The sequence below is a fragment of the Leptopilina boulardi genome, unplaced genomic scaffold (assembly GCF_019393585.1).
Source record: "Leptopilina boulardi isolate dan_hultmark-lab unplaced genomic scaffold, ZJU_Lbou_2.1 LbouV2_216, whole genome shotgun sequence".
In the NCBI taxonomy this organism is placed as follows: Eukaryota; Metazoa; Arthropoda; class Insecta; order Hymenoptera; family Figitidae; genus Leptopilina; species Leptopilina boulardi.
The window spans coordinates 2,596,154-2,609,804 of record NW_026137770.1 but is presented as its reverse complement, the minus strand read 5'-3'; the positions used below and the strand labels follow the sequence as shown (position 1 = coordinate 2,609,804).

The 13,651-nt window shown below is 21.8% G+C and overlaps 1 protein-coding gene and 1 long non-coding RNA gene across 2 annotated transcripts in view; one reads left to right on the top strand and one right to left on the bottom strand.

Annotated features, from left to right (window-relative positions):
* The window catches only part of LOC127279545 (uncharacterized), a 58,574-nt gene extending 50,327 nt beyond the window's left edge, over positions 1–8,247 (top strand). Inside the window, exons 5-6 of the long non-coding RNA XR_007842647.1 lie at positions 6,637–6,733; positions 7,760–8,247. This is a non-coding gene — a long non-coding RNA (uncharacterized LOC127279545). The remainder of the gene's footprint in view (positions 1–6,636; positions 6,734–7,759) is intronic.
* A 910-nt stretch (positions 8,248–9,157) lies between these two features.
* On the bottom strand, positions 9,158–13,473 carry LOC127279534 (cyclic AMP-dependent transcription factor ATF-2). The gene is made up of 7 exons (XM_051301942.1): positions 13,152–13,473; positions 12,914–13,007; positions 12,517–12,659; positions 12,092–12,384; positions 11,550–11,748; positions 11,094–11,439; positions 9,158–9,662 (listed from the first exon to the last, which is right to left on the bottom strand). The coding sequence occupies exons 1-7, from the start codon at positions 13,200–13,202 to the stop codon at positions 9,268–9,270; spliced, it is 1,521 nt and encodes a 506-aa protein (XP_051157899.1). The 5' UTR covers positions 13,203–13,473; the 3' UTR covers positions 9,158–9,267.
* Between the last annotated feature and the right edge of the window lie 178 nt (positions 13,474–13,651).

The following is a 13,651-nucleotide window of genomic DNA, read 5'->3' as shown; positions in this document are numbered from 1 at the left end:
ATTAAATTTTATAATAAATAAATTTTTTTTTTTATTTTATTTATTTTACAAGTAAATGGGCTTACAAAAAGAAAAATGACCTTTCGTACTAAAAGTACAAAATTATAAGAAACAATTAATAAATATTATTTATTTTTTATTTGTTTCAAATACAAATTTTTTGTTGAAATAATGTTTTTTAGTTTTTGAAAAAGATTTCTTTTTCTTTACTTTTTTTTTTTAATATTAAAATTATATTTTCTGTAACTCAATGAAAGAATTTGTTTAATTCAAAATAAATAAAATTAATGATAATAATAATAATAGAACAAATAACAATATTATAAAATAAACAATAATAATAAAAATAAATAATAAAATCTTTTATTGGCGTTTATTTGAGAAAAAAAAATATATTTCCCTGTAACTTTTTATTTGTTTTAAATAAAAAAAATTTATTCAGTAAAAATAAAATTTTATTTAGCGTAAATATAATTTTTATTTATAATTTCAAATTTATTTGGTTCTGAGACAAATATATCTTTTCTCTTGATGTAACTTATTAATTGAAACTAGTTATAACCAATTTAAATTGGAAACTATCTATTCAACAAAAAAATTTACTTTATCTAGTTTATTCAAAATACAATATTATTTTGATCTTATTTATGCAAATTTCTAAATTCTGTTTTACATAATAATTAAAGAGGAAATTTTTTTTCTATCAAAGTAAATATTAACCAAATTTTATATTATTATTATTATTAATTTTATTTATTTTCTAAAATTTTTTGATGTAAACAAATTTTTTTTCTTTAACAAAAGAAAAAGCGGTTGAAAATATTTACAATATGAAGCCCAATAGAGATCGGTGATTTAAAGGATAAAATTGAGAATGAAACTAATTAATATTCCTTTGGCAACCAATGCGAAAAGTGTCACGTAGCAATGTAGAAAAAAGCCGGATGTTAAGGGGAACGAAAATAAGTGAATGATGTGGGCGGAGAAATGGTATTAGTTGGGAGTAAAAGAAAAGCCGAAGAGGGATGTGATAATTTGTGACTATAGCAATCCTACGAAAGCAAAGTTCTCAAGTGTGTGGCTTGCATGATAAAACAATATTCTTCATATGTTTTTTAACGCCCCCTCACTCTTTCCAATGATAGCACATTTTTTTTTTTTTTTTTTTTTTTTTTGAAACAGAAAAAAAATACTTTTTATCTACTCTGGAAAATAATTCTCTATTATATAGTTTGCTTTACAAACCTCAGACATAAGTGGGACACTTATTACATTATCGTGAATTTTAACTTTTGAGGAAATTCCTTTCTCTAAATATATTTATATAGCAGAGAGAACATTTGTTAAATCTTCACATACATAGGAATTTAGTCTTCTTAGCTACTTTTCCTTCATTAATTTCTCTGAATCTCTGAAACAAGTTTATCTTTAGGAATCTGCATACTTTTTACAATTTGTCTTTAATTTATAGTTCAAATATTATTCATTTTTTTCTGTTTTTTTTATTAATTTTAGAATTTTTTTCTTTAATCACTTTTTTTACTATGTGCTGTAATATTTAATTATTAAAATAATTTTATGTACAATTTTTTATTATTTTTGTTGTAATTTTGTTTTTTGTTTTTGGTAATTTTAATAATTATGAATTTTAAGATAAATTTCCTCACTTTAATAGTAAGAAAAAATCTATTTCATATTCCTGTAATATTCTACATTTTTCTAAAAACTATCCTAGGCAATAAATTAATGTTACACTTGTTAATTATTTTCTTTTGGAATATTTTAAATGTATTCCAACGGAATATTATTGTCAAATATTTATAGGAATATTTTCTTTTTTTTTGTATACTGCAAGAGAACGTTTTTGACCGTTATATATAAATGGAAGGAATATTTCATTGGAATATTATTAAAATAAAAAATTTCACAAAAATTCTTTCAGAATATTGTAGGAAAATTCTTATTGTGAAGTTGTTTATATTAGAAAAAGATTTTTTTGCCATATCATGTGGATATTCCCAGGGATATTTTTATTAAATACCTAATATTGTTGAAAATATTGTATAGGAATTTTAGTAAAGTGAATTCTTATGTCAAATATTTTATAAAAATATTCTTGAGGAATTTAACATTACAAATTAAAATATATTGCATTAATAATATAATAATGATATAGGTAATATTGCATTAATATTAATATTTATATGAAATATATTAATATTATATTAAAATATAAAATATTAATATTATAATATTAATATTTATAAATATTATTATTAAAATATTAAATATTCTAAAATTGTATCAATTTTTTTTAAATAGTGCAGGAATATTTAATCGAAATATTGCAGAAATATTTTTATGTACATGATATTGTATAGAAATATTCCAAAAATATTTTTGTGAAATATTAGGAATATTTCATGCAAAATATTGCAGGAATTTTAGTAGAGTATTTTTGTGGAATATTTAGAAATTTGCAGGAATTTTTTTTTAAACATTGCATAAGAATATTTTTGTTAAATATTACTGAAATATTTTTATGTAATATTACTTTTAGGAATATTCTTTAGACATTTGCAAAAAAAATTGTTTTTTTAAAACATTGTAAGAATAATTTTTGTTAAATATTATTGAAATATTTTTATAGAATATTACTTGAATATTTTTGTGAAATATTTTACAAGAATATATCTCGATTGATATTAAAAATATTTCTGATGGGAATAGATAATATTTTTTTTATTCTCCTTGGAATATTTCTAATTTTTTTTTTTTTGAAGAAAAAATTTTTTTTTTGTATCTCTTTTTTTTAAAAATTCTATTCTTGATTTTATTCCATATTAACATATAATTATATAAACAAAATTGAAAAATTTGTTGATTACTTTACATAAAATTTCTATTGTAGTTGTGTGATTGCTCTCTGACATAATTTATAATTAAGTGAATCACAAAGGGAAGATGGAAGTGAGTATAGAGAATGTTTTTTCTTCTTTCTTTCTTTGGTGGTTTTTTTTTCTTCTTTTTAAAGAGATGTACGATTGCCCTTCAGTTCTCTTGGTTCATTCCCGTCAACGTGTCGCACAGCTTCCCTTCCGGAATAAAATTCAATTCCCATCTTCTTCGTGGTAATGTCCGTCCTTCTTTCACTTCCTCTTTCGTCTTTCTCTATTGCAATGGGCTTCACCCCTCTTTATTGCTCGATTTTCCCTTTGCTCGATGGTTCAAGAACCAGTGAAGAAAATGTGAAAAGGGACCTGGGGGGGGGGAGGAAGACAAGAAATAGAAAAAATCGAGAGAGAGAGAAAAGGGAGAGATTATAGAACGATGGGGTTCCGATTTGGTGTTACATGATCTCGTGAACATTAAACAAGGACGAAAGATGTAGGGACGAATTTTAATGTCAAGATCCCTTGTCTGATAAATATTTAATTGTTATCAAATACTAGTTTTTTTTTATTCTTTATAACATGTTTATTTACATAAATAGACTCTAAATTTATATTATTTATTATACAATAATTTATTTATATCAACAATTTATTATTGTTATAATAGGAAATTTTTTTTTCAAATGTGTTTGAATAAAATTTTTCATGAAAAATCAATAGTAATAAAATAAATAATTCGTAATTAAATAAATAATAATAAGATGACAATAAATAAAATTATATATTACACTTAATTTTTTTTTTAAACCTTTAAAAGATTAAGGGACCTAAATTAATTGTGCTTGTGAAATTTTCTTTTTTTTTTTTACTAATCTTTTTTTATTGCCCCCATTATTGAGTCGATCCTGGGCGGGTCCCCACCATTTATCTGATCCAGAGAGTGAATGCTGAGCAAACTCAAACGATTCTCCAAGTCGGCTTTTTCAGTTCTTATAGAACATATAGTTGGTTTCGTTTTCAGTGACATGTGCTCCGAAATTATTCTATTTATCAAAAAGTGAAAAAAAAATTTTTTTACATTTCAATTTTTGTAAAAGACAAAAAAAGATAATAAATTCAAGTGAAATAAAAATTATATTGTTGTAAATTGAGGAAAATAATTGAGAATTCATACAAATACATATATATACAATTCAGAAATAGAAATATATTTTTAACTATATAATTTCCCAAATGAAAATGTATAAATTTAGAACATTTATTCAGAAAATTATTATATTCACATAAATTGTGATAAAATTAGTAAAATTGATTATTATATTTTTTCCTCAAAATTTGCTTTCTTTCCTTCTTTTGTTTAATTAATGGAATAAATTTAAATGCATAATTATCAAGAATATTTTTGTTAAAACAAAACACAATTTTAATTTTTATTTCTTCTTTTCAATTATATTTATAATTTTTTAATTTTTTTTACAAAATAAAAAAAATTGATTAAACAATAAATTTATATTAAATGAAATACAAAAAAAAACGTAATGAAATAGAAAAAAATCTCATTTATATAAAAAAGAAAACTTTTTTTTAAATCTGTATTTAAAAAAACAAGTTTTTAACCAAAAAATTTTTTTTACATCATTTTTTATTGTTAAAAAGTAATTGTGGTTTGTAGTCACGTGATCGCGGCACAAGAGTTTAACGGAGGAATTCGAAAGACTTTGATTAGAGTGCGATAAAGTTCGATCAATCGCGAGCGTCATGTCGAAACCTTTTATCTCAAAACGAATACAAAGTGGTTTTTGTGAATTGAGTGCGTGCGGAGTAAAAAGCAATAAAAAAAAAAGAATAGAAAAGAAGCTTTTTTAAAATTGAACGAAGCTCGATTTGTAATCACTGACAGTGTGTAATAAATTTATAATGTCGGAAAAACTACGCATTTGGAATCTGACGAACGTCTGGAACGTTGTCTCGTCTCTCTCGTCCAACGTAAAAATAAAGAAACCAGAACGTCTCAAGGCTGCCAGATCGTGTACATTATTTGATTTTATCTTTTAAACAACTCAAATTCTTCATATTCAGTTCATTATGCCACAGTAACAAAAAGAAAAATTGTATTCCCTTCTTTTTTATTTTTTGCCAAATCATAAGTTATTTCAATCATTTATAGTGTTAATTATGTTTTTTTTTTAATTTGTTATTTTATTAAAAATGATTTTTTTTGTTCTAAACATTTGTCTTATTACAGTCAAATAATTTATGATTGAAAAAAAAAGTAAAAAAAAAATTTCGATGAAATTTTATCAAAAAATTTACATAAATTTTTTTTATTAATAATTGAGATATTAATTTCATTTATTTAAAAATAAACGATAATACTGTTATGTATATTAAATCCATAAATAAATAAATTTATTATTAAAATAATTTAATTATGCTAAAAAACATTTTTTTTACACTTAGTAACTATTTTTAATTCTATTAGTAATAATAATTCGCTTACAGTTGTTATCAATTTAATAAAAAATTTACGTTTTTTGAAAGCTCATAACCAAACTTTTCAATTGTGCCATAGATCGTTATTCCGTCGAGCTCTTCATTTGTTAAATTAAATTATTCATTTTTGATTTTGTTATTTATTTAATTAATATTCGACTTGCATATCTCATTTTAATTAATAAATGTAATATAATATTATATTTAATAATTATTCAACTTTTTTTGCCTCGAGTTATAAATGAAAAAGTTTTTAAAATTTTTTCAATAATCAATATTTTGTAGATAAAAAATTAAATATAAATTAAATTTCTCTAAAATTGTTGCTATTCGTAAATTTTATATAGAGAAAATTAACAAAAAATTAAGCATTTAATGATAATATTTAATTTTTGTAAAAAATTTTTTTTGTTCCGTAATTATTAGTTTTAGATTTCTCTTTGTCATTACTGTAAATTAAATTACGAAATAGTTTTTCCTTTACAATCTTGAGTTAATTAAGTAATCTCGAAACTAAATAACCTTTGCCTTACAAATAATATCGAGAAAATATAAGTAATTTAAAATATATATATTCTATTTTCAAGATATTTCTATAATTATACAAATTTTAAAACATATTAAAAACATAAATTTCAGTAAAAAATTATTAATTTGAATAATTAAAATTGAATTGAATTTTTATAATATATAGATAAATTAAATAATTTGATCTATTATTAAATAATTTTTATTTTATTTATTATCTTTTGGTATTCATATTTTATGTTACATGTAAAAATAATTTGTATTCACAAACATTTAAGATGTAATGTAATATATTTTTTTTTCATTTAAAATATTCATTGATGTTTTGTCCAAATTAATAATTTTTAATTAATTTTTTTTTTTCATCTTAAATAATCCATTATGTTTTAAAAATTTTGCTAAAGTGCAAGGTTTCTTTTTTAATTTATCGTTTCTTTGAAAAAAGAACGCCCAGAGAGTAAACGTGTTTGTAATTTATTAAATTCAAGGTCTAAAAACTACTAATATACAGTACATGAGGGTCATGTTAAATTATTATTGTATTTTTCCGAGTTTTACAAATTAGAAATTGTTTTTTTTTTTTCTTTGTATAGAAGTTGAAAAATAATTTTGTAAATAAAAATAGAAAAAAAATGTTCATTTTTTAAGGATTTGTAGAAAAATAAATAATTCTAAATAAACATTTATTTTATATTAATGTAATCTTTTTTAAATTTTGTAGCTCTGGGAAATTGTGTAGTCTTCTTCAGAATCAACTGAATGGCTTTACAGTATCATTCAACAGTTAAAGCTAAGAGAAGCAAGCAAATCAAATCAAGGTTAAAATCTAAAAAATCCTTAGCATTGTATAATATTCACGCGCTTCACTTAAATTTTAATACGATCGTACAAATAAGGGGTCTTTTTAAATGAAAAAAAAAAAAATTTCTTAAAATTTTTAATCCGTGAATTTTTTATTTAAAAAAAAAAATTGAATTATGTTTTAAAATTTTCAAAAAATTCTCAAACTTTTGTATTACTCTTAAAAATTAACACAAGGATCGTAAAATTTTTAAGTCACTTCAAATATCAACGAAATTCTTGATGTGTTATTTTAGGTCGTTTGAAAGATAACCAGACCTCTCTATATATGTTATTTCATAATTTTCTAACATCCAACACAACTTCAGAAAATGTTACCCAAATATTTCAGTGAATTTTTTATATTTAAAATGTTTCAAAAATAAATATAGTATTCCTGTATTTTATTCCGTCAAATTATATTTTTTTAATTATTCATTCACATTTTTTATTTATAAAAAAACACTATATTATATTTAATATTTTTTATATTTGAAAATTTTACTTTACTTTTTTTCGTTCCGTTTAGTTTTTAAATTATATAATTATTAATTTTTTTCCAATCAGGACGGAAGTTACCGATGATAAAAAAAAACAGGAACGGAAGAGTAAATACAAAGATGAAATCCAAACTTTACTCATAATTCTAGGAATACATGAGTGCATGTACTTTTTTTTCTTATCAGAATAAATTATCCACATAAAATTCTGTCAGCAAATTCAAATTAAATATTTCTCAAATGATTTTTTTCATTTAAAGTATTTTTACATCAAAATATCTGAAATTCTAATTTACTAAATAAATTAATTAAAAAAATTATTTAATGTGTATTGCATTAATTTGAATAAAATATTAATGTAGAAAAAAAATATCTATTAGCATTAATATAGAAAAGTTTATGTGAAAATTAATCATAATGGTCTATAAAAATGATTATGATTTGTATTACATTATTAAATTAAAAAAAGACCGATTTCTAAAATAATTAATTTTTTCATTGCAGAGCAATGGATGATATCAAGGAATTGGCAATCACAAATGGACATTTCATATATTTGAAGAAAGTGCCTAAAGCCCCTTATCATTCTCCTGTCCGGTGTTGAAGTATTAGACGACTGGACGGAGAACTGATAAGGGCCCGAGGGTCACAGAATCATCGCTGGATTGTGTACAAAACCCAACAATTGAATTATTATATTCTTCAATGACTCAAACTGCTCACAACATTACGAGAATCTCTATATTTATCATCTTCTATACAAATATATATATGTTAATAAGAAAGACAAAAAAATCTACAAGATAAAAATTTAAAAAAGAAATGATACAAAATTTTAATTTTATTTTTTGTATATAATTTCCCAATTTTTTCCTTAGATCCTTTTATACAATTTTGTCAAATAAATAAAAAATCAAAATAGTATTTAAAATAGGCGTGGTAAGTTTATTTTTATTAATTTATTGGTTTTAATTATGTCATTTCAACTAGAAAAAAAAAAATATTGAAAATATTGTCTATACCAATTTATGTACATTTTTCAAAATAAACGATTAATTTATAACTTTCTTCCTTCTTTTAAAATCCTTCTCAAAAAACAAAAAATTATATAATAATAAATAATTTATAAAAAAAAAAAACTTAAAAAAATAAAGTTAAAAATTATTATTATATTATAAAAAAAGGTTTATAAAAAAATGATATTGGTACTTTTATATTTTAAAAGAAGTTTATTTCAATATTTAAAATGTTAATAACAATAATTTTATTATTTTCAATCACGCAAATTACTTGTCGATTCGAACATAAATAATTATATCAAAATCTTACATATTTTATAATTATAAATTTTATAAAATAAACAAAATTCGTGAGAAAAACAAAAACAAATGTCATAGAATATGAAATATCGATAAAATCGCACAATATCGAAAAAATTAATTATTTACATTATTAATACAAGAGCAACGGAAATACTACTGAAAATCAATTCAATAAAGCAATTACGACTATAAATAAAAGAACAGTGTTGATAAAATTTGTAAACTTTTATAAATTTGTTAATAAAGTAATATTTTCCAAAAATTTTAATTACTTTCTGAAGCATGTTAATTCATTAATTACATTATCAGTCCAACTTTTCTTATAACATACTTTTTAATATAATACCTACAACTTTTTTTTTTAATAATATTATAAATAATTTTATAAAAATATAATAATGGATAAATGAATGTGTCTATGTACAAATGAAAAAATTAATGAGTAAAAAAAAGAAAATTAAAAAAATGTAAAACAAAAAACTTTTTTGTAATGAAACTAAAATCCTTATAATTCTAAAAAAAAAAAACTTAACAATTATTCAAAAAAACAAAATATTCAAACTTCATTTAGTTAATAATATTTTAAATAAGTTCTGAGTATTTTGCAGAATTTTTTTGGACAGCTTTTCTGAGTGCATTAATCTCATAAATGGACTTTTTCTTTAAAAAAAGAAAAATTAAACCGTAAATTTACGTTCCGGTGCTTTTAGAAGCTGCATTCTGAACGTGAATTACGGGATTTATTTGTATAATACCTTGGGATGTCGATTCGCTTATTTTTGTTGGTGAATTTTCATTTATTAAAAATTGCTTCTCTTTTTCATTTTCTATCCATAAAGGAACTTCACGTATTTTTAAGGCTGGCAATTTTTTGAAAACTCGCACTTTTGCAGAATTTTTTTCAATTTCAATGTTGTCATTTTTTGGTAAAATTGTCGTATTTTTTGTCAATAACAATTTTTTCGTGACAAATTGACCGTCAGGTGATGTTGATGATCGTTTCAATGATGTATCAATAATTGGAGACACAATTTCTGGACTAGTTGTAATTATATTCACTCTCGATCCCACAACAATACTGTTTCCTGAAAACAGAAAACAGAAAGTCAATATATGTAATTTTACTAAAAAAAGAAAGTTAATGAATACAAAAATAAATCGTAAAAAAATATCAGGGAAAAATTTAAGTACCATTTTTATTAAAAGAAATTATAAAATCAAATAGCAAAATTTTCTAGTCAGGAACTTTTTTGCCGACTCTGAAAATGCTTTTAAAATGAAAAAAATTCAGAATAGGAAATTTTAAAAATAATTTACAAATTTATTATTAAAGTATCACTTGATATTGATAAATTAATATTTCCTTCATGTAAATTAAATACTAGACAATTAAAAATAAACCTTTTTAAATAACAAATTTTATATTTCTAAAATTAAGCAAAACACCTACATCAAGTTTCAATGAGAACTAAATTTTATTAATATTAAAATATCTGCAAAACCGCAAATTTTTAAGAAGTCTCAAAAAAAGTTACATGCTCCGAAAAATTACAAATACGATTATTGTTTTAAAGATGAATATTTCTGCAACTATTTCATCATTTTTTAGTACAGAACCAAGAAATTTATACTTTTGGTAAGTCTCATTATCAAATATTAAATATTCTTCGAATAACAATGTTTTTTAAATAAGTACAAAATTTGAGGTTACCAAATGAGGTCTGGAACCTCCTACTTTTAATTATTAATTTCATACAAAAAAATAAAATTTTATATTATGATTAATAAATTAAGAAAATGTTCAAGTTTAACATATTTCAAAACTAAATTTTTTTCAAAATTTTACTGTAACAGTTTTTAGACGAAATTCATTGGACTGACCCATTAAAATTTCAATTATTTTCAAAAATTAAATGTTTTTTTTATTTTTGTTAATTAACTATTATATTCAAATCTTAAAAATAAATTAATATATTTTGAATAAAATTACAAACAAAAAGTTGTTTTTATTATATCTTGTTATCTGACATTTTTAAAGTAAAAATTGCAACTTTTTTGTTTCAGAAAAAAAGAAATTAACTCTTTATAAAATATATACAAAAATTCGAATTTGTCTCTAAATAGAAACTATGAGTATTTTAATCAATAAATGTTTCTTTAAACTAGTTTTAATTTCTTTTCCAACAAATTATTTTCAATTTTTAATTAGAAATATAATTTTTCCGTCAAATGATTAAAATATTCATTTAAAAAAATGTAAAAGTTTAATTAAAAAAGATAATTTCTTGTCAAAAATTAATAAATTATTCAATTTTAATTAAAAAAAATATTAAATCTTCTAATTTTAATATTTTTTAAAAAAAATTTAGTTTTAAAGCTTTTTGTAACAATGATTTAATATATTTTCTTTTTAAGAAATTCTTTTATAACAAAAAAATATGGAAATAGGAGAAAGAAACCTGATATTTTTTTTTGTTATGCTCATTAAAATTTACTGACTAAAAATTAAATTTTACCTTTTTTCATTGCCTGTGTAATGGCACAGTCTTTATGAGCCAGGAGTAGAGTCTTCAACTTTGCCACCTCATTTCGTAATGTACTCACTTCCATTTGTAAGGAAGCATTCTTTTCATTAACACATTTTACCGTATTCTCCAATTGTTGAATCCATGCTTTTCTCTTTGCTCGTGAGCGCATGGAACTCGCACGATTTCTTTCTAAAAAATCTTGCTTCTTATTTTCATCAATATCTTTCCTTCTATTCTCTTTGGATAATGACGATTTTTTACCTTTCTCCGCTTCTTTATCCACTTTTTCATTTATCGATTCAGTTGAACTTTTGTTTAAGACTTGCTTTAATTTCTAAAAAAAATAAAATAAAATAAAAACATTTCAATCAAATTTCAATATTGTACGGTAAATAAAAATTTTCTTCCACATTTTTTTCAAGAATATAGAAAAAGAAAATTTACCATTTTTGCCGCTGAAAGTTTAAGAGATTCGTGACTTTGTTCTGAATCTTGATTGGTTCCTTTTAAAATGAGATCGCTATTTATATTTTGACGTTGATTTTTATTGACATTATTTTGACAATCTGGCGCAGGTACTGCCGATAGTTGCAATAATTTACCATCTGACGTTTTTAACAGCAACTGAATTTCATCGATGGATCTACAAGAATATTAAAATAATAAAAAAAGTTTCTAACTATTATTTAAAGTATTTTTTTTTTATTTCAACTTTACAAAATGACTTTAATTATGTTCCTTTTAAAACAAATGTAAACTTATAATTTCTTATTCTATATCAACTTTAAGAAAACTATTTGTGTTCAATATAATTTTTTTTAAAATAATAGAAATTTGTAATTAAATTTAATAAATTAATTCTAAAGTTTACTTCAACTTTAAAACAAAAAACGAAGCAGGACAAGAGTTTTAAATTAAAAAATTACAAATATTCGAAAATAAATAAAAACAAATAAGAAATTATTTTACTTGTTTTTTTTACTTACAATGGCGTGGGTGCAGGAGCAATAGGAATTTTTGGCATGTATAAAGTGTCTGTCTCTTGAACAACAATTCTCTCAGTTGTTTGAATACTATTTTTACAAGTAGTTGTAATTTTTAATTTTTTTACTATTTCCTCGTCTTGAGAAATTTTTTTATTTACTTCTGTACTGCTACATATTTTTGTCTCTGTAGAACTTTTTTCATTTGACATTTCAGTGATAGTTACAGTAGTTGGACAATCGACATTGTGTGGAAATATATGTGGTGTATTTAGAGAGTCATCTGTAATTGTCACCTGAAATGGAAGAAAAAAATTAAACACAAAATATAATAAAATACCTTTATCTTAATTAATAATTTCACAGAAATAATGAAATGCAATTTTAAGTAATAAAAAAAAAATAAGAGAAATTTATTAGAAACTCACTTCTGAAACTGAAATCGATCCTGTTTTTCCTTCTACAGCTCTGCGGAAAGTTTCTTCAAAAGGATTGACATTTTGCAAATCTTGAAATAAACCCACTTCTTCACAGTTCCTGATAAATCTTGTAGGTGTAGGTGTTTGATCAACTAAAATTTTTTCGAAACAAAATTTCATTTAAAAATTATTCTTTTCTGTTTTTGAAATTATTTCTCTTTGTCGTCGAAAAAAAATTATAGACAAAAGTTTTATTTATAATAAAAATTAAAATAAAAAATATTGTCTCGAGCATAAAATAATTAATTTATTTAAAACTGTAAATTCAATTATTTTAAATTGTAAAAGTAATATCTATTGATTTAACAATTTGTAATGATAAACTTGTAATTGATAAGTAACTTACCTATAAAACCATTACATTTTCCATTCATTCCAAAATTTAAAATCATGTCATGTTTTTTCTTGTGAACTGTCAAATGGTCTTCGTTGGTAAAACTCTGCATCACAAGAATATAATTATAATTATCTGATACTTTAAAATAAAGGAAAATATATTTTAAAAAATATATATACCTATATATTACGTAGACTGTAAAAATATGAATTTAAAAATTTAAGAAAAAAAGATTAAATAAAATTACCATATTGCATCCTGGTGAAGGACAGGCGAAAGGTTTCTCTGAATCATTCATTGTAAATAAGTTAAATTTTAACTCTCTTTATAAAGAAAATAATAACAATTCCCATAAAATATTTAAAATGGGAAATTATTTCACATCAATCACACAACAGATTTACACGAATAATAAATATGTTCAAGACATATTTAATTTTTTAAAAAATAACATTTCTCCTTTCTACTAATAAATTGAGTTTCAATTTATGCAAATTATTATAATTTTAAGAAGATTTATTTAATTTTGTTAAACTACATAACCTATTAACTACAAGAAATCAAAAGAACTGTCATTTACATTTTCCATGTTGTATGATTGTAAACTCAATGTAAAATTTTTGTCTACATTCAGTGCCACCTATATAAATTTTAAATTTTCCGCCAAATTATGCTTCAAGTAATCCACGAATCACAATTCTACATAATTTTTTTAACAGCCAATCAAAAAATAAATTTCAACAATAA